The 19888-nt window shown below is 49.4% G+C and overlaps 1 protein-coding gene across 11 annotated transcripts in view; it reads left to right on the plus strand.

Annotated features, from left to right (window-relative positions):
• Positions 1 to 19888, plus strand: part of Sipa1l3 (signal induced proliferation associated 1 like 3) — a 218558-nt gene that overhangs the window by 159289 nt on the left and 39381 nt on the right. For all 11 annotated transcript variants that reach the window (XM_013149874.3, XM_063252656.1, XM_013149873.3 and 8 more), the window contains 3 exons: positions 4990 to 5241; positions 6031 to 6168; positions 14641 to 14768. In XM_013149874.3, the coding sequence (XP_013005328.2) occupies positions 4990 to 5241; positions 6031 to 6168; positions 14641 to 14768 (518 nt within the window). The remainder of the gene's footprint in view (positions 1 to 4989; positions 5242 to 6030; positions 6169 to 14640; positions 14769 to 19888) is intronic.

Consider the following 19888-nt stretch of genomic DNA (forward strand, 5'->3'; position numbering starts at 1 on the left):
TGCAGGGTTCAGCTGGTTGCCATGCCATGGTGTCCTTTAACCCCTTCTTTAGCAAACTAGAGGTTCACACAGAAGCTTGATGGGGTGGGGGGCAGGGACAGCAGCAAAGGCCAGAACATAAGAACCAAGCCCCTCAGCTTCTAACAGACCAGAAAGAGGCCTATGTGACTGGCCTGACCCAAGAGAGGGGCTTGAGATGAAGTAACACTGAGTGCCATGTTCATTCCCAACCTTACTGGGCCCCCACCAAGACTGGCATGATTCCCAGCTTTACAGATGAAAGCTGAGTCAGAGTGGGCAAGTCACTTCTGCAGAGTTGCACAGCTTAGTAAGTTCCAAAGCCAAATTCACATCCAAATGTGCCTGTTTCCATTGCATACTCTGGCCTCTAAAAGCTGTCAAGAGCTGTGAGCACATAAGTGACTTTGCTAACCCTCCCTCTAAACTTACTCTGAAGGCTGTGAGGGACAGTTTGGGGCAGCCTAAATCCTGAAACCACCCCTGCCCACACCCCCAATCCCTCAACCTCAGGACTCCAGTACAGCCCGCAGGCAGTCCCTGCTTCAGCCCTTTCCTGTGCCCTTTTAAAATCACCTCTTCCCAGAGCATCAGCAAGCCACACTTACTGGATCTCTGCAGACACCAGCCTTGCCAGGGTCACTGCACAGGCAGGATCCTGGCAGTTGTGTTCCTTAGGCAAGGATGAGACAAAACCCCACCACCCCACCACCTCTTTCTGCACACACACTGACGTGCACACACAGTGAGCCAGTTTTTTGGTGTGCCTTTCCGAAGCCAGGGGAGCACAAGAAAGCCACAGAAAACAAGCATGTAGGGACCAACCAAAAGCACAAGTAGAAGAAGTCTGTAGTCTCTGCCTGGGAGACAAGGCCAGGGAGGTGCAACCAGACAGACAGGTTCTGTTCCCTGCCCGGGTGAGGAGAATGGTTCTCCCACCCCTTCACAAGGAGGCTGGTACGGAAACAGGATCTCCCATTTGCAAGGCTGGTGTGGGATGGGGCCTGGGTCGTGGGCGTTGTTTTTCAAATGCAGAGAAGGTTAGAGCCTCTCTCTAAACAAAGCTCCTGGCTCAGATATCAAAATAAACTCCTGTGGAATACGCAGAGAGGCCCTCATTGCCACCACCCAAACTGCATAGTATGCCTTGGAACCCCTTGCACTTTAGACATCCAGAATATAAGAGCATCTCTAGCCCCTCTCAGGCCACAAGATTAGAATTCACTCCCTTCCCCAAGGGCGATGATGCTAAAGATGGAATCAGAGGCCTCATAAATACTGAACAGAGCAAGGGGTGGCAGTGTATGCCTGTAGTGCCAGCACTGGGGAGGCTGAGGCAGGAGTATCACCATGAGTTTGAGACCACCTTGGGCTATATAATAATTTAAATGCCAGTTTGGAATACATAGCTAAACCTTGTCTTCAAAAAAAAAAAAAAAGCTGGGCAAATATTTTACCACTGAGCTACACCCCACCCCAGTCCAAAGCTAGAGTACCTAAGTGATTCCTGCACTTCTGGGCCATAGCTGGACTGAGCCAGGTGGCCAGGAGGACATCCCCAGGCCTGTAGTATGTCATGATAGAGTGGAGGTTGTGTGCCTTAGTAGTAGAGCATCTGCCTAGCATATGCAAGTTCCTAGATTTGATGCTCAGCAATGAAAAAAAAGTCTGGTGACCTTGAGTGCTTATGTAGGCTCAGGAGGGATGCTCTTGTCTTTGTCACTGTCTGATGAGGCCAGCAACTCTGGGACGTGTTCAGATCTGCTGTTTAGTCCCAGGATCTCTGATTGTAAGAGTTGGGAGTTGCTCCCTAAAAAGACAAATTGAAATCCCACAAATGAGTGAGTAGAAGGCATAAGGAAGATGTCCCTGGAGCCCTTAGAAACTAGACTGTCAGGATCAAGGAAAGGGAGGCAGTAACTGGAGACCCCAGGGGGCATTCCTCCCTCCGACTTCTCCTGCACAGGACTTAAGGTCGGAACAGAACAGTGCAGGGTTGGAGGACAAAGACTACCTACGAGCAGCCTAAATATCTATCACTAGGGAACTGGCTGGGTAAATGACAGGCATCAGGTGATTAATACTGATTGTTTTAAAATAAAATTAGCCAGGTGTGATGAATTACACATGTAGGCAGGAGGTTCACAAGTTCAAACCCAGTCTGGGCAACTTTAGTGACTTATCAAGACTCTGTCTCAAAATTAAAAAGGTATGGGGATGCAGCTCAGTGTAAAGGCCCTGGATTTAATTCCCAATACCACAATTAAAAAAATTTTTTTAATTAAGCAGTTTTTAGATATAGCTCAGTGTTAGAAAACTTGCTTAGCGTGTCATACCCTGGGTTTCATCCCCAGCATCTATCCCCCTAAAAAAAAAAAAAGGAAAAAAAATTTTTTTTTTGAGATAAGGTCTCACTATGTTTCCCCAGGCTGGCCTCTAACTTGAAGTAATCCTCCTGCCTCAGCCTCCTGGGATTACAGGCATGTGCCACTACATTCAGCAATAGAGGAGATAAAAATTAAGTGAATGTGTTTGTGCTACAGTGGCATGGTAAAATGTATTGATTTTTTGTTGTTATTTTTAGATGGGTGGGTTGGTTCTTCATTTGGGGAAAGGTTGAGGTTTTTCTAAGGGGTTTTGTTTGTTTGTTTTCATTTTTTGAGCCAGGGTCTCACTATGTAGTTCAGACTGGCCTTGAATTCACGGTGTAGTCCTGGGTGGCCTCAAACTCACAGCAGTCCTCCTGCCTCAGCCTCCCAATGCTGGGATTACAAGTGTGCACCACCATGCCCTGTTGTTAGCATGCTATTTTTATTACTATTTTAAATTGTATCTGTTCATCTGCATAAGATATTTCTAGAAGAATACATGACAAACTGAACAGTGGCTGCTTCTGGTGGGTGAAACTGGGAATAGAGATGCCCTTTTAAGCCATTTTAATCTTTAAGAACAGTTCAAAAATGAGAGAAATGAAGTGAGGTTTTTCAAATGATACTGTGCATCACCGTCATCACATGAACCACAGTAACACGCAGGTCCTGGGCCCCATCCCCAGGGAGATTCCAATCCACGTGATCCAACAGGGAACTCAGGAACCTCATTCTTTGCTGAGAACTTGGTGACTCAGATGCTGGGTTTCAGATCACAGGAGATAACTAGAGAGGAGAAGCCGGGAAAGATGTTGCTCCAGGGCTGGAGGTGGGTGTGACTGGACTTTGGGAAATGTAAGGGAGATTTCAGCCTCAGTTGGTAAGAAGAGGAAGGTGACACTGCTGGACCCTACTCGAATGCTGGTACCCCATCTTATAGATTAGGAAAGTAGGCCTCTTAAGAAGGAAAACCCGGGGCTGGGGGTTTAGCTCAGCGTCATAAGCACCTGCCTTGCAAGCAGGCGGTCGTGAGTTCGATCCCCGGTACCAATAAAAATGAAAAAAAAAAAGGAAATCCCTTACCCAAAAGCATGCAGGTGGTAAGGGCTGGGACCTGAATGGCACAAGGAATGACTGTGTTCTCATGAGTCTGGCCCTAACACCCACCTGCTTTCCCTGTCGCCATCATTCTCATGCAGTCTCCAGCTTTCTGGGGATGCAGCTCTGAACTAGCTTAGCAGCTCCAATAGAAACAGGCCTTGGGGCTGGGGATTTAGCTCAGCGGCATAAGCGCTTGCCTTGTAAGCAGGCAGTCGTGAGTTCGATCCCCGGTACCGATAAAAAGGAAAAAGACAAAAAAAAAAAAAGAAACAGGCCTTTTCCCCCCTGGAGTTCAGGAAATGACTCTAAACAGTTGCTGTCCTTGGGCCTGTTTATGATAATCCCATGTTAGTTACTACATACAATAGAGAGGTTTCTGATTGGACAGTCCTGGGCCACATGCAGGAAGTAGGGTCTGCCTCACCCAGAACACAGGGCTGTTATCAAAAGAAAGGGCTGTAGGAGCCAGGCGGGCAGGAGCTCTGGGTGTGCATCACTTGGGAGAGTGGCATCCGCCTCCACCTCTGAGGCCAGGCCCTTCTGCCAGCTCTGTCAGACATCTGTGTTGATACTGGTCCCTACCTGGTGCTTGGTGAGGTATGGATACCTAGGGATCCCCACTGACAGCTATGTGGCACTTCCAGGAACATGACATGGCAGGCCGAGGTGCCAGGGCACAACCTCATACTTTCACCTGGTTCCTTAGGAGTCCTGTCCTGGCACACAGCCTCTAAGCTGCACCATCTACCAAATCTTTCACCCAGTGGCTGTAAAGGTTCTCTGGGTTCCAGAGAAGCTCAGAGATCAGCACAGTAGGGGCACCAAGCTTCCAGGCTAAGCACTCCTCAGAGCCCAGAGCTCACAGCTGCTGGGGGTGGATTTCCTGAGCACAGCCCCATCTGGGGCGCCAGGCCCCACCTGTGCAGAGAATGCCAGCCCAGCCCACATATCTCCCCACTCGAGCCAGAATCACTGTAGTGTGTATGCCAGCCCTGGTCTGGGGGAGTCACAGGCCGCTCTGCATCTATTTCAAGGTTCTGGGTTTCATAGCTTTTTTTTTTTTAACTACCCTGTAAAGTAGGTCACCTGCTCCCCTTCCAGTAGCCTTTGAGATTCTTTGGAACAAGACAGAAACTGTCCTTTGATGCCAAGGGCATCCGCCTTTCTGGCCCAAGTACTGCTAAGAGAGCCCCTGCCAGTGCACAGGACACTGGCCAGCTGGAGGTTTGTGCTGGGGAGAAGGGAGAGGATTCGAGACAGAGGGGGAGTAGGGAAAACGGATGAGAAGACAAGGCTGGCATTCGGAGCCCCTGTGTCAGGCCCTGTCCTAGAACTCTGAGCTGGTAAGTTTCAGACCTTGTTCAGCTTTTAAAATCGGTCATCATGGTTCAGCTATCGCCAGGAAGCCCTGGCCCTGTGTGAAGGAGGCAGCAGGTTCCTCTCAGCAGCAGGACATGTGCCGGTGGGCTGGGGTCTCAAGTAACCAAGCTGTTCCCTGCAGGGGCTGGCCAGAGACCTATGAAATGAATACCTCGGAGCCCAAGACCGAGCCAGAGAGCATCGCCCCTGGGGGCCGGCCCCCCTACCGCAGCAACGCCCCCTGGCAGTGGAGTGGGCCCTCATCCCACAACTCTCTGCCAGCCTCCAAGTGGGTCACCCCAGCTACCCCAGGCCACGCCCAGTCTCTCAACCGGCCACCAAAACAGACCTCCATGGTCCCCTTCCGAGAGTCTCAGCCACCGCACAGCAAAAGGTAAGGACCCCAAGCCCTTGGGGTCCCCCAAGGCCCTGTCTCTCACCTGCCCACACCCATTCTTTCCTCCCCTCAGTCTGTCTGTGACCCTGTCAGCCACCCTTTCCCTCTGCTCCCGCCCTCCCCCCAGCTTCCCCCTGGGACCTTTTGTGCTGGATGGGGTTGCCAGAGTGGAAACCTGGCTACCAAGTACTGTTGGGATGCTGCTTTTTAAAGCTGAAGGGGCTGACAATGTTAGGACAGTGACTTCTTGAAGAGCCTCGGGGCGGGGGGATCATGCTCTAGTCTCGGGTTGGGTGGCAGGACACTGAGGGAGTTTGGCTGTTTTGAATGCCTATACATTAAAAGAGGTTGTGGCTGTGTGGTACAGCACTTGCCTAGCCCGCATGAGCCCCTGAGATCCATCCCTTCAGTGAAAAGGAGAGAAGTGTGTCCTCAGAATGAAGCAACCAGGTTGCATGTGGTGGCACATGCCTGAGGTCCCGACACTGTGGAGCTATGGAGGCTGAGGCAGGAGGATCCCTGCAAGTTATAGGCCAGGCTGAGCTACATCTTGCAGAAGAGCATGTCTTTTTAGGAGAGGAGCAAGAACCTGAAAGAAAGGACCATGGAAACCCCAACTTCTCACTGCCCTTTACTGAGCTTCCATCTCCTCATCCAAAGAGAGGATAGCAGATGGAATGTGTTCAGGCCAGAGAAAGATCATCTGTCCATCTGCCCATCTCCATCTGTGCTCTTGAGATTAGGGTATCTTCCCATGACTCCTGCTCCTCTGTTGTCTTGTTCCAGGCCTGTGAGCTTCCCAGAAACCCCTTACACAGCATCACCAGCAGGGGCCGACAGAGTCCCTCCCTACCGACAGCCTTCTGGGAGCTTCTCCACCCCGGGTTCTGTCACCTACGCGAGATACAAGCCATCCCCTGAAAGGTCAGTCTCCTCCTGTTTTGCAAATTACTGTCTGGTGAAAGCTAGAATCCGTCTTCCCTAGAGAGTGTGCCCACCACAATTTTATTTGCTCCTGAATGGGATTTCTGGGCTCCAGGAGGTCATCAGAGCACCCTCAAGGGATTGGTTATGTCTCACATTTAAATGTAGGGCTATGCTGGACTGGGGAGGGCTCACCATTGGCAGCCTTGTCACAGAGTTTTGGTTGCTATTTTCTTGACACCTGTTTCCTTTTTGAGTCAGACCATCCTCGGTCCCGCCTTGCCATCCCCTCATCTTCCTTTACCCGCCACCCCTGAAGCCCAGGCCAGAAGCATTACCTCATACTCATGATCATTCAGACTTCATTCGTACCCCTTGGAGCTGTCCCCAATCTGGCGGCCCAAGAGATCTTCCCAGACGCTCTGTGGTTCCCCAGTGCCATCAGGATAAACCCAGACTCTACAACTTGGCAGGCAGAATCTGGTTGCGGCCGAGCTTGTGGCCGGGGGCCTTGTCCTCGCCTCTTCTGCTCCACCCTCCACTCAGCAGCCAAAGGCTCTTTCTGTATCCAGCCATGTTTCTGCCCTGCCCCAAACCCCCACTCGATGCCCAGAGTCCTCAGTCCACATCCTCAGTCCCCCCATTGTGGCCTCCCAAGGCTCTCACTCCTTGTAGGACAGGCGCCAGCTCCCCCAGCCACTTCCAGATCCGTAGGCGGGCCGTCTGCACGTCTGCACAGCCCTGGCCTGGGAGTTCTTCATCTTCCTCACTGCACTCTCCACACCCGAGTTCTGATGCTGCTCCTGCTAAGAAGCCTTTTCCAGCCTCTGGGACCAGGGGAGCACTGCCCCTGTGACCCTGTACCCCCCAAACCAGAGGTGCTCAGTCTCCAGTTACCCAGAAGAGGACTGGTTCAAAAACGGGCAACAAGGAATTTCTGACTGGCAGGTCCGCCGTTGAGCCCACTGTATCCTCTATTAGATGCTCAGCCTCTGTGGTAAACTTGGGGAAACAAACCCACCGTTTCATCCTTTAGTCGCCACCACCAAGCTACTCATTTACCCAGGGTCCTGTTCGTGCCCTTGCTGACCAGTGGAGAGAGGACCTTACAGGCATGTGAGTGGGCATTCCCGCAGAGGAAGGAATGCAGCCCAGCTCCGGAGCCAGGCTGGCTGCCCGGAGGAAGTGGTGTCGGAGCAGGGCTTGGAGAGATGAGCAGCTTACCACAGAGAGGAGGGAGCAGGTCGTTCCACACAGAACAGGGTCCACAGGCAGGAATGTAAAAGAGGCACAGAAAATAAGCGGTATGTGTGCGCTGTGGCTAGTAGAGATGACCGGGCTGCAAAGTGGGCGGAGCCTGGAAATGACAGGCGATGTGATGTGATCTGCTGATGACCAGCCAGTGCTGATGTGACTGAGAACAATTGGGAAAAGTGTTTTTTCTTTTGTCTTTTTCTTTTTTATCAGTACCGGGGATTGAACTCACGACTGCCTGCTTGCAAGGCAGGCACTTATGCTGCTGAGCTAAATCCCCAGCCCCGGAAAAGTGTTTTTTGATGTTTTTTCCCTCCAAACTGTTTGTGTTCACTTTCTAATTTTCTCAACTTTTTAATTGGAAACAATATTTATAAGGCGTTGCAAAGATCTCGTGAACCCTTCACCTAGCTCTCTCCATTATTAACATTATAGATTACAAAATAAAATTATTTATTTTGAGACAAGGTCTCACTGAGTCTTTAAATTGCCCAAACAAAGAGGCTGGGGATACAGCTCAGTGGCGCAGCACCTGTCTGGCAAGCATGAGGTCCTGAGTACGATTCCTGTCACCCTTCCGAAAAAACTACCAGGGCTGGGTTTGAAATTGCACTCCTCCTGCCTCACCTTCTCAGAGTGCTGAGATTAAGGCATGTACCACCATACCTGGCTAGTTTCTGGACTTTTGACTCTTACAAAGACCTATGCTACCACAAACAAGTTTCTGCATGAAAATAAGTTTTCATTTCTGTGGGATAAATGCCCAACAATACAACCACATACCGTATGGTAGGTAAGTCCACTTTACATTCCCACCAGCAGCATACGAGTGATCCAGTTTCACCACGTCCTCACTACCATTTGTTGTTGTCACTGTTCTTCACTTTAGCTGTTCTGATGGGTATGTAGTGATATCTCATTTTGGTTTTAATTTGCATTTCTCTGGTGGCTAATGATATTGAACATCTTTTTAAGTGCTGATTTGCCAAATGTGTTTCCTTTTTGAGGAAATGTCTATGCATGTCTTTTGCCCATTTTTTAATTGGATTCCATACTCTTCAGTGGTAGAGAGTTCTTTGTATGTCCTAGATACAAGTTCTTTGTCAGCTCTGCAGTTCTGGAGATTATACTCAAGGACTTCATCCTCAGCTACATCCTCATCTTTTTCTATTTTTTGTTTTATTTATTTGGCACTCAGGATTGAACCCAGGGTCTTACCACTGAACTGTATCACTTGGTCCTTTTTATTTTATTTGAGGCAAAAGCTCACTAAATTGCCCAGTTTGGGCTTGAATTTGCCATCTTCCTATCGCCACCACCAAAAATGCAGAGATTACAGCACCACACCCAGCTTATTTATTTTTTATTTTGAGACAGCATCTCACTAATTTGTTAAATTGCCCAAACGGGGCTCGAACTTGCAATCCTCCTGCCTCAGCCTCCCAGAGTGCTGGGATCACAGGCATACCTCAGTATTTATAGTTTTCTTTTTACCTTCTTCTCCCTCCCCCCCCCCCGTGCCGGGAATCAAACTCAAGACCGCCTGCTTGCAAGGCAGGTACTTATGCCGCTGAGCTAAATCCCCAGCCCCTTCTTTTCACCTTCTTTATAGGATCTTTCACAAAACAAAACTTTCATTTTGATGTAGTTCAAATTAACATTTCTTTTCCTTTTTTGAATCATGTTTTTGGTGCTGTCTAAGAACTCTGCCTAGGCTTAGATCCTAAAGATTTTCTCCCAGGTTTTTTCTAGAAGTCTTAACTGTTTGACATTTAAGTCTTTGGTCTGTTTTCAGTTAGCTTTTGTGTACCTGAAAGATTTAGTTCCCTTTTTTGCCCATGTATGTCAGATTGGCTCTGCCATCATGTAGTGGTGCATTTCTGCAGTACCAAGGATTGAACCCCAGGCCTCACACATGCTAAGCAAGTTTTTCACTACTGAGCAGTGTCCAGCCTGTTTTTTCCCTTCTTCGTGCAGATATTGATGACTGGGGCTAAGTGGGCCTATTGGTACAGCTCTGTTTTGTGTTCTCTGGTGTGTCCCATTGATTTTAAGCATGATCTCAGTGAGTTCTGCTAGCAGTTCCCTGAGATACTCCCATTTTACAGAGGAGAAATTGAGACTCAGTAGGGTGAATTCACGTGGCTAAAGTCACGCACTTGGAACAGGAAGCCAGGTCTGTGATCCCAGGAGGCTGAGCCCTCACCTTGGAGCTGTCTTGCCTGCCTAAGGACTTTAGGCTCCCCTTCCAATTCAGGCCAGTGGGGTGGTTCCCTCTGAAACACTTGTCCACGGTGACATGTTGATAGCTGTGATTTTGCATTTCTTTTTTTTTCTTTTTCTTTTTTTTTTTTATGTGTCAGCACACTGGGAGATTTTGCATTTCAAGCTGACATTGACAACACCAATTTTCCTACTTACTCAGCCCCCCACACACACACCTGTGTCTTCCAAGGGTCCTGGCTGTACTCTCTGTAGCTTATACCTCAGCATTTTCTATCTCCATCCATCAGCAGCTGGGTTTCCAGCTCTGCCAGATGTTCCTAGTGCACCCCATGCCCTACACCCCCAGAACCACCTTTCAGAATCAGTCACCAGCCAAAGGTGAAAGGGCCAGGAGCAGGTCAAGGCTTTTTCCTGCTGCACAGTTGTGTGACTTCCTGCGTGGGAGGAGCAGACCACCGCCCTGCTGGTCGTTAGGGAGAAGGAAGGAGGTGTGGGTAAGGCTGTCCTGAAGGCTGTACTGAGCCCCTGGCAGCTGTTCACCAGCCCCTGGCTAGATTTTTTTTCCTTGTTTCCTCTGCCAATGCCATGTGGAGTAGTTTATTAGTTAGGAGACACTTGACTGCAAAGGACAGAAAACCTTCTTCAGGAAAACAGGAGCAAAAAGAAAAATTGTCATTTTTTTTCTGAAATTTGTTTAAATGCTTACTTTTACAATATAAAAAAGAAGAAGAAGGAGAAGAGGGCTTGAAGCCGTGGACATGGTGATATACACCTGTAATCCCAGCTACCCAAGAGGCTGATGCAGAAGGATCTTAATTCAAGGCTAGCCTGGGCAATTTAGTAAAAGCCTATCTCAAAATAAAAATGTTTAAAGAGCTGGCAACCTACTTCAGTGGCAAAACACCCCAGGAGTCAATCTCTAGTACCACAAAAATAAAAAACAACTAGTAAAGTGTTAGGGAATTTATCATCTCCAATGCTCAAGGGTATCCTTAGGGACTGTACTCATGGTCCCAAGTAAAACCAGTCTTGGAATGGGGATGTAGCTCAGTGGCACAAGCGCCTGCCTGGCAAGGAAGGAGGAGTTCAATTCCTGGTACTCAAAAAAAGAAAAAGATTGAGGAAACTAAGTCACTTCTTTCCTACCCTTTAACCCTGGCAAAGCCACATTAGGACCTATGACCTTTTTTTTGAAACAACGTATTGCTGTGCAGTTCAGGCCTTGAACTCCCTTTGTAGCCCAGTCTTGAACTCATAGCAATCCTTCTGCCTTTGCCTCCTTAGGACTGGGATTACAGTTGGCCTGCTATGAATGACTGTCTTTTAAACTGTCATCTACCAAATCATGTGACAGTGGAATGGCCACCAGAGCAGAATTTATTCTCCACCAATAGGGACAAACAAGGTTTGATGGCTGTTGGGGTACAAGCACCTAGCAGTGGCTCTACCGTCTGCCTGCCCATCTACCCAGCATCCTGTCATTCCACTGTTCTGCTGTGAGGATAGGAGACTGACCACAGCTCGGGTGAGGCTGTTAGCCGTGATCACTTTGGTCTTGGTGTTTCCCTCTGTGGTGAGTGGGAAGCTCATGACCCCAGCACCAGAGCCAACCCTGCTAACTCTAAAGGACCCTACCTTGACCTCCCCAGAATCACTACATCAGCTGCTGCCTTGAGATGCCCATATTTGCAGCTAGTCAGGCAACATAACCCAAAGCCCTGATTTCATTTTCTAATTTAAAAAAAGGGTGACTAACTTGAAATATCTCAGCTGAGATGGAAGACAGCCAGGCAGTCTCCCCTTTCAGGGATGCTTGCCCAGAGCCCTGTGTGTGATGAGATGTCCCGATTCTCAACCATTTGGACCAGAATTGGGCGGTGATAAGAAATGGCCCCAAATAGGACATATTCACTGTCACAATAAATGGTCAGCCTTGTTTTCTTTTCTTTCTTTCTTTTTTTTTTTTTTTTTTTTTTTCCTTTTTATCGGTACCAGGGATCGAACTCACGACTGCCTGCTTGCAAGGCAGGCGCTTATTCCGCTGAGCTAAATCCCCAGCCCTAGTCAGTCTTGTTAGTAAGAAAGTGACGTGATTGGATACAGTACAGGTTGTCTTGGTAGAAGACAAGAGATGAACTTTGTAAAATATATCTTCTAGAAATGGTCTATCAATTAGAATTAGGTTAGAGGCTGGGGGTTTAGCTCAGTGGTGTAAGCACCTGTCTGACAAGCATGAGGTCATGAGTTCAATCCCTGGTACAAAAACAAAAAACAACAACAAAAAAATTAGGATTAGGTTTAACTGCACAATCCAGAAAACAGCTATTCAGCAGAGAGACTTTCTTTTTTCACATTGTTAGGGACCTGGTTCCTCCCTGATGTGTCACTGTCCTTGGCTTTCTGCCTCGGGGTCCATGATGCTGCTCAAGCTGCAACCTTAAGGAAATGATGAGGTGAAAAAAGAAAGCCAGGTGTGGTAGCACACACCTGTAATCTCAGCACTCAGGAGGCTGAGGCAAGAGGATTTCCTTTTGCTGTGAGTTTGAACCCAGCATAAGCTAGGTAAGTGAGTTCAAGGCCAGCCTGCACTATATAGCAAGACCCTGTCTCCAAAAAGAGAAAACAATGAGGCAAAGACAGCCACAGCACACCTCTAAGGAACGTTCCTGGCTAGAAGTCAAAGACAGCATTTTTACTCTTATTTCATTGGCCAGAACTACAAGGGAGCCTGGGAAGTTGGTCTTTTGGCCAATCACATTGCTGCCAGGTAGGACGGCACAGAGCAGAAGCAGCCTGTGGTCTGGGCCTCCCACCTTCTCACTTTCCTCTGGCATCTGATCTCTGCCTCTGTTGACATTTTCCTCTGGTGCTCAGGATTCAATACCAACTCTTCGGGGAAACTGTATAAACATGTCAACACTCTGTCTGCAGCTACGGTGGAGCCACGGTTTACCAGGCAGCCAGCCAGGTACAACGAAGGCAGCCAGTGAGATAAAGTTGGCCTAGTGTCAAAGTTGCCTTTGTGAAATCCCTTACCTTTCCAGAAACTGGACCTTCAGCTGTGGGGGGAAGAAAAGAATGAGTAAGATACCAGCTTCTGATATCTTGGCTCTCTTCCTTTCAGAAGTCAGAGGTCAGGGTCTGGTCCAGGAAAGGGAGGATAATATGTCTTTTCTTGGCAGGGGAGTGGAGTTGCTGTCCTGGAGGAATTAGGCCTGGAGATTATAGCCTGCTCCTCATAGAGACAGCCCTGTCCTTGAGCTGGCACATGACCTGGAGAAGTCGCTGAGCTCCCTGCCACATCTTCCCAGGTGGAAGGGACCAACACAAGGGGGAAGATGGGGGACAGCATTAGTGATGGAGGTTCAGTAACTCCCAGTCATAGGCATGTGTCAGGGGGCGCTCCTGGTTGATGCGGTCAAGACTAGGCAGCTCGCACATCGTCACAGCAACGGATGCGGTGTGGCTGTAGCATCAACAGGTGCTCGGCCCTATACCTTCTGTCCTCCACCTGCCCCTCAGGCCAAGAGCTGGAAGGCAGCCCCTGCTTGTGATGTAGTATCTGGACCCAGTACATCTGCAGGAAGCAAGAGACCACCTTTTCTTGCCATTTCTCTTAGGAGCAAGGAGACTTTTTTCAAAAGCTACTCAGCATCTGTTTTAGTTGGGTTATACTAGGTAACAAACACTTGAAAAACTACGTGATTTAAATTAACAAGGTTTATTTCTCTGGGCCCGAAGGGGTTGCTCAGTGGTAGTGTGCAGGCTGAGGCCCTGGATTCTTCCCCAGCACTGCTTAGAAGAGGGTGGAGACTGAATCTACTCTTCAATGCCACTGCTGGTTGACAGAGGACTTCGAAGGACCCAAGCTCCCTGAGTACTCATAGCCATAGGCCCATCCAACCAATCTCAGGGTTAGGAAGTGCTGTCCTGCTATGTGTGTATAGGTAGAACCTGAAATATTTTGTGCAAGTTTTAGTAACCATCACAAACCCTTATTATACCTCTTTAGCCAAAACTGGCACACGCCTGTCCCAAACCAACCCCAAGCAGGGAAAGAGTTTCTACCAAAACTGGCTGTGATAAAAGTGGATCGGACAGTAAGAGGTGTCCTTGGGCATGGACAAGGCCCCTGGCATCTGAGGACATGGGCAGAAGCTTCCAGCACCACCCTTAAACCTTGGCGCTTGCCTGAGGATGTGCAGAGTTAACCTCTCAGAGGATCTCTGCCTGGGGTGTGGCTCTTAACTGCATTCACTCCACATGCCCAGAGGGCAGGCAGTTTTTCAGATAGACCCACCTCATTTCAAATCCATGTGCGCATGCTTCACTAACATCCCACAGCCTGTGGTGAAAATGGGGTTTGAGCCACAACTGCCTTGTCCTGAAGCCTGAGCCCATGCCACACCCCCAGAAGCAAAGGGACACACAGAGTAATACCCTGTGACAACTGGCCAGTTGTCACAACTGAGTATATGTCACGTGTCAGCCCTAGGCTCAGTGCCGTAAGTCCTGTGAAGAAAGGACTTCTGTGAACACCTCAGACTTTTAGGAAAACTGAGGAGCAGGCCTAGGAATTGACTGCCCCTGGTTGGGGAAGAGGCTGTGGTGAGGGGAAAACCCAGCTTGCCTAGTTCTAGGCCCCTTTCACCTGCAAATGCTCCCTCATCCAGTCTCCCTCAGAAAGGAAGGAGATCTGAGGCTGGCCTGGAGCAGCAGTGTACCCCATTTCCAGCACCTCATTTCACAGGGGAGAGCCCACGTTCCTCTTCTCCCTCCTTGAGAAACCTACCAGGCCCTGCATTTCCTGCAGCCGCCACCCCCAGCTCTCAGGCAAGCAGCTTCCCTGTGCTCCTAGCTAACAGCACTCCCCAGGCTGCCCCTCCCATGCTGCGGCCTCCACTCAGGCTCACTGGCCAGCAGGGCTCAGGTTCAGGCAGTTTGACATGCTGGTCCTTCACCCTGTGCTTGCGTCCCCTCACTGCCCTGCAGGTACGCAGCTGCCCCACACCCGCTGCTGTCCTTTGATCCTCACTTCAGCCACGACGGGATGTCCAGCGGCGACTCCTCCTCAGGTGGCCTGACCAGCCAGGAGAGCACCATGGAGCGCCAGAAGCCAGGTAGGGCCTCCACAGAGCCTGCCAGATGAAACACAAAAGAAAGCCACATGAAGCCGAGCATGGTAACACACACCTGTAATCCCACCACTGCGGGACGCAAAGGAAGGAGGATCACAGGTTCAAGCCCAGCCTGGTCATTTTAATGTCTTATTGAGACCTTGGCCTCCAAAAAAAATTTTTTTAGGGCTAAGAGTGTAGCTCAGTTCAAAGGCTCTGGGTTCAGTCTGCAGTACAGAAGGGAGGGAAAGGGAGAAGAGAGCCAGGTGTAGTGACACATGCCTGTGATCTCTGATCCCAGTGCCTGGGAGGCTGAGAAAGGAGAATCCCTGGGAGCTCCAGGGCATCCTGAACTGCAAAATGAGTTCAAAGCCAGCCTGAACTGCACAATGAAACCCTGTCTCCAAAAAAAGGAAGAGGGATTAAAAGCATCTAAGGAGACTAGAACCCACTTTGTTCTGTGTGTTCTTTATTTGTTTTTGTTTCATTTTGTTTTCTGAGGCCGGGTCTCACTGTGTAGTCCAGGCTAGCCTTAAACTCACTATGCAGCTTGCCTGCCTCAGCCCTCCTGAATGCTGGGGTGACAGGCATGCATCCCCACTCCCAGCTCTGTGTTGGTTTTCAGTGCTCATAGATTTAGCGCATGAGCTGAGAAGAGCCTACCTCATGAGTATATAGTTAATGACCTGTGACAAGGTGAACACCCAGAGCAGAAACAGGAATGTGGCCCTCTGGGAGACTGAGGCAGGAAAATCAAGAATTTGACTATAGCCTGGGCAACTTTGCAAGACCCTGTCTCAAAATGAAAAATAAATAAAAAGCTTCATACTGATATGCAGGTCAGTGCGAAGGCCCTAGGTTCAATCCCCAGGACCAAAAAACGCCCCCCAAAATAAAAGTCAGGCCATAGCAACCTTCCAAAGCCCCGCACACGCATCCCTGCCAGTCTGTACTCCAAGGCCACCACTGCCTGGCTTCTTTTGGCCTGGTTTGGGGGAGAATAGAAATCACACTGTCTGGTGCTCTGTGTCACATTGTGGGAGCCAGCCACGTGATGGCATGTGTCAGTGCAGTTTCCAAGTAATATTTTATCGTCTCAGGGAGCCACAAGGTTCTGCTCCATGCACGTGTTGATGGTGTTTGGATTCCTTCCAGGGTGGGGCTGCTTAGAGCAGCGCCTCTGGAACACTGTGTCGCCTGCCTTTGGATGGTTCCCAGAGGGTGTTCACCGGGAGTGGCGTTGCCAGATTGTCTGCTGTACCTCAGAAGGACCGAACCGTTCCCAAAGCCATTTTACCCTCCAGCCAACAAGAGTCTAGATTTGCTTCCTGTCCTCATCATCCTTTTTGTTTCAGCTGTTCGAGTGGGCACCTAACGCTATCACACCAATGGTGCATTTTGTTTTAGTTTTTTTGAGGTGGGTCTCACTGTATGCCCCAGGCCGACCCTAAACTCCTCGGCTTACATCCATGTCTGGAATTACAGGCGTATATCGTGATAACTGGCTCACATTGTGTTAATTTCCATTTTTCAGATGATTGATGAGATTGAATATCTGGTACTTATTTTCCCATATATAATCATTAATTCTGTGCATGTATTAAATGATTTTTTTTCCAATACTGAGGCTTGAACTCAAGAGCTTCACACTGAGCTACATCCTCAGTCCTTTTTTTTTTCAATTCAATTATTTTTGGTTTTTTTGAGACAGAGTCTTACTGTGTAGCCTAGCTGGCCTTGAACACATGGCAATCCTCTTGCTTCAGCCTCCAAGTGCTGAGGTGACAGGCAGGCACCACCACACCTGGCCTTTTTTTCTTTCTTTTTTTTTTTCCTATTTTTTTTTTTTTGTTTTTGTTTTTCAGACAGTACCTCACTAAGTTGCTAACTTGCTCCAGGTAGGCTCAGACTTGCCATCCTCCCGCCTCAGCTTCCAGAGTGCTAAGATTACCACCATGCCCAGCTAGGTGAATATTTTAAAAGCATTACAAACTTTTGGGCCTTTTGAACTCTGAAGATCCAGATAAATGGATGAAATGGATTCAAAAGGAAGACAAATACAAGTGCCTACAGCATTAACCTCCCAGGAAAGAGATGGAGATAACTTTCTTAGAGATAGTTGGATATTTCTGGGCAGCTGGCAGGGGTGAGCAGCCAGGGCTATCTTAGTAGCTCCCCTAGCACTGTGGGGTAACAAGAAGGTCACAGGTCTCACAGGAATTCTTTGCACCTGTGATTCTCTTAAACCAGGTGTAATGGGTCAACTGATGGCCAGCAGGTGCGTCCAGTCTCCCAGGTTCCCCTGCTACCTCTGTGGCCTGCAGACTGCATCCATTCTTCCCTGCCTGGTGCTGCCTGCACATCCGTGATCTTGGCTCCAAAACAGACAGCTTTGGATCTTTTTCCTTTTTCCGCAGCCAGTTCAGAAAAAAGAGAAAAGTGTCCCTTGGCTATTTTATTACACTGGGGTATAAAATGGGAAGAATTTTCCCAGCCTTCACTGTGGGCCCCAAATAGGTGTCAGAGGAAGCTTCCCTTCTCCAGTCCCCGTCACCTCCTCAGGACCTTGTGATAGGGTGGCTAACACCTTCCCTGCCCCTCCACTCTCACACCGGGAGAATATGTGCTGAGACATCTTCAGGAAATTGAAGATGTTCAAACCCTAGGGCAAGTGTGGGTCCAGTCAGTGGTGAGGAGCATCGAGGATCAGGCAGTACAACAGACACCGGCTTCCCACAGCCCAGAGATGCAGCTGTGACACCAGTAGTTGGTTTTGTGCAGCTGTTGTCCAAGTTTGCCACATACCTTCCTCTTGAGTCACTACAGCAGTGCTGCAGAGCAAGCATGTGACTGCCTGTTGCAGAGGTGAGGGAAGAGGCAAAAGAAAACTTGGTCACTTGTCTTCTAAGGTCTCTGCCGTAACTGGGATTTGAACTGAAGTCTTTTGGGCCTCAGGACCCCTCCTGAGCCCCTACTACCCAGAAATACCACCTAGTCTCCTCCTGAAGGAAAGTGGATATGTCCAGGCAGGATCCCCCAGTCTCCAGCTCGTTCATACCCGGTATCTTTCAGTTTCCGGCCATCCTGCATATAATGGGAGGCATGAAGGCCTAAAAGACACTGCACAACCAGTGAAGGGCCCGAGACCAGGGCCTGCCAACAGCAGAGCCAGGGCAAGGGGACCCTGGAGCAGCCAGGATGGGAAGGAACCTGGCCCTTCCTCCACTTGCTCAGTGTTTCACTAATGACACCACCAGCCCAGGGGCCAGGGAGACAGTGTGAGCCAGACAAACACATTGCCTGTCTTTCTGGGATTAAGAATCTTGCAGGAGAGATGGATAATAAGCAGGGGACAGCGGGGACAGAATAATAGTTGGCCATGCTGAGCGCAGAGTGGAAACTAACACAGTGCTAAAAGGGGCTGATGGAGTTTGGGGAACTTTGAGAAAATCAGGCTTCTGGAGAGGCTGAAAGAAGGCAGTGAGGTCAGCTGGGAGGATATTCCAGAGAGAGCTGGGAGGAGCTGGCCCCAGGTCTTGAGGCTGGAGTATGAAGGAGCAGCCCGAGGAGCCCACCATGAGGCCGCATGTGGGACAGCATGTGGGGCGTGACCTTTGTCCTTTACTCACAGTGGGCCAGAGCTGCAGGGTTCAGTCTGGTGAGCAAAGAGGAGCTAGGAGCAGACTCATGGGTGCCTTTGGCTGCAGCTTCCTGCAGGTGGACTGGGACTGGGCCTGGGACCAAGACCAGGTGGGGACAGAAAAGGGGGAGGTGGGTGGTCCTGGGTGTAGTATTTTGAAGGCAGCATTGGCCACATTTCCTGACGTCTAGAAGCAGGTGGGAGAGAGGAGTTGGGATGGGGCTGAGCAGCTGTGAGGATGGAGCAGTCATTGGAAAGCAGGTGAGACACTGAGATGGGCAGGCAGGGGTCTGTGAGGAGCCTGGCTTCAGGCACAGCAGTGCCGGGAGACACACATAGGAGGTGGCTGTGTGAGGCGAATCAAGCCAGGCAGGCCTATGGAGACCTGGACATGGCTGTGTAAAAGTGTGGTTCTCTGTGTGGCCTGCCTGCCTCCCTGGGCATATGAGACACTCCAGAAGGCAAACTACACCCAGAGGAAATGGGTGTCAGTTGCTCCACTCTCTCATATCCGTGGACCACAAGGAAAGGTCACAGGTAGTGGCACCCTGCCCTGGGTCCTGCCAGCCTGCTCTGCAGTAGTCCTCCTGTGTGCTCTGCCATCCCCCATGCTGCACTGCGGGCAGTGGCCTTGTGCCCATGGGCCCAGGCTCCCACAGGCCTAGTGGACAGCAGGGTCTGAGCCAGGCTGTTTGTTCCAGGGCAGTTAGAGATTAGTGAGACCATGCCCGGCTCACAGCACAGGTGGCACATTATTAGGAGAGTGAGATCTGCTGCTTCTCATGTGCTTGTCCTCAGTCATTGCCTGTGTTGTCACCCAGGAGAGTTCAGGGCTTGAGAACACAGGGCCTGATGTCAAAATGACCTGCACTCTACTTCCTGCCTGGTCCGTTCTCTGTGATCTTGGACCAGTTACTTAACAGCTCTGAGTCTTAATTAGAAATGGTGCTTTTCCATTAGAAGTGGTGCTAACATCCACCTTATGTTGTATCCCCACATTATGTGCCAAGATAATACACACACAGACTTAGAGATAGGACCTGATGCAGAACGTGTGCTTGTCAGTAGTTAGCATTATGCTAATTTTGACTGTCATAAAGACTTAAGAGTATGGGCTTTGTGGTTAGACCATGTAGGTTTAGAAAAGGTTAATAGGGGCTGGGGATTTAGCTCAGCGGCATAAGCGCCTGCCTTGCAAGCAGGCAGGCGTGAGTTCGATCCTTGGTACCAATAAAAATGAAAAAGACAAAGAAAAAAAAAAAAAGATGGGCTGGGGATTTAGCTCAGCCGCATAAGCGCCTGCCTCGAAAGCAGGCAGTCGTGGGTTCGATTCCTGGTACAGGTAAAAAAACGAAAAAGCCAAAAAAATAAAAAATAAATAAATAGAAAAGGTTAATGCAATTGTAATTTTGTCAAATGTTAACTAAATGTGTTGGGGTATTTCTCTTCACCCCACCCCTTTGAGTCCCAGGAATTGAACCCA

The sequence above is a fragment of the Cavia porcellus genome, unplaced genomic scaffold (assembly GCF_034190915.1).
Source record: "Cavia porcellus strain 051 isolate PalLab524CR breed Dunkin Hartley unplaced genomic scaffold, mCavPor4.1 scaffold_7, whole genome shotgun sequence".
NCBI lineage: Eukaryota > Metazoa > Chordata > Mammalia > Rodentia > Caviidae > Cavia > Cavia porcellus.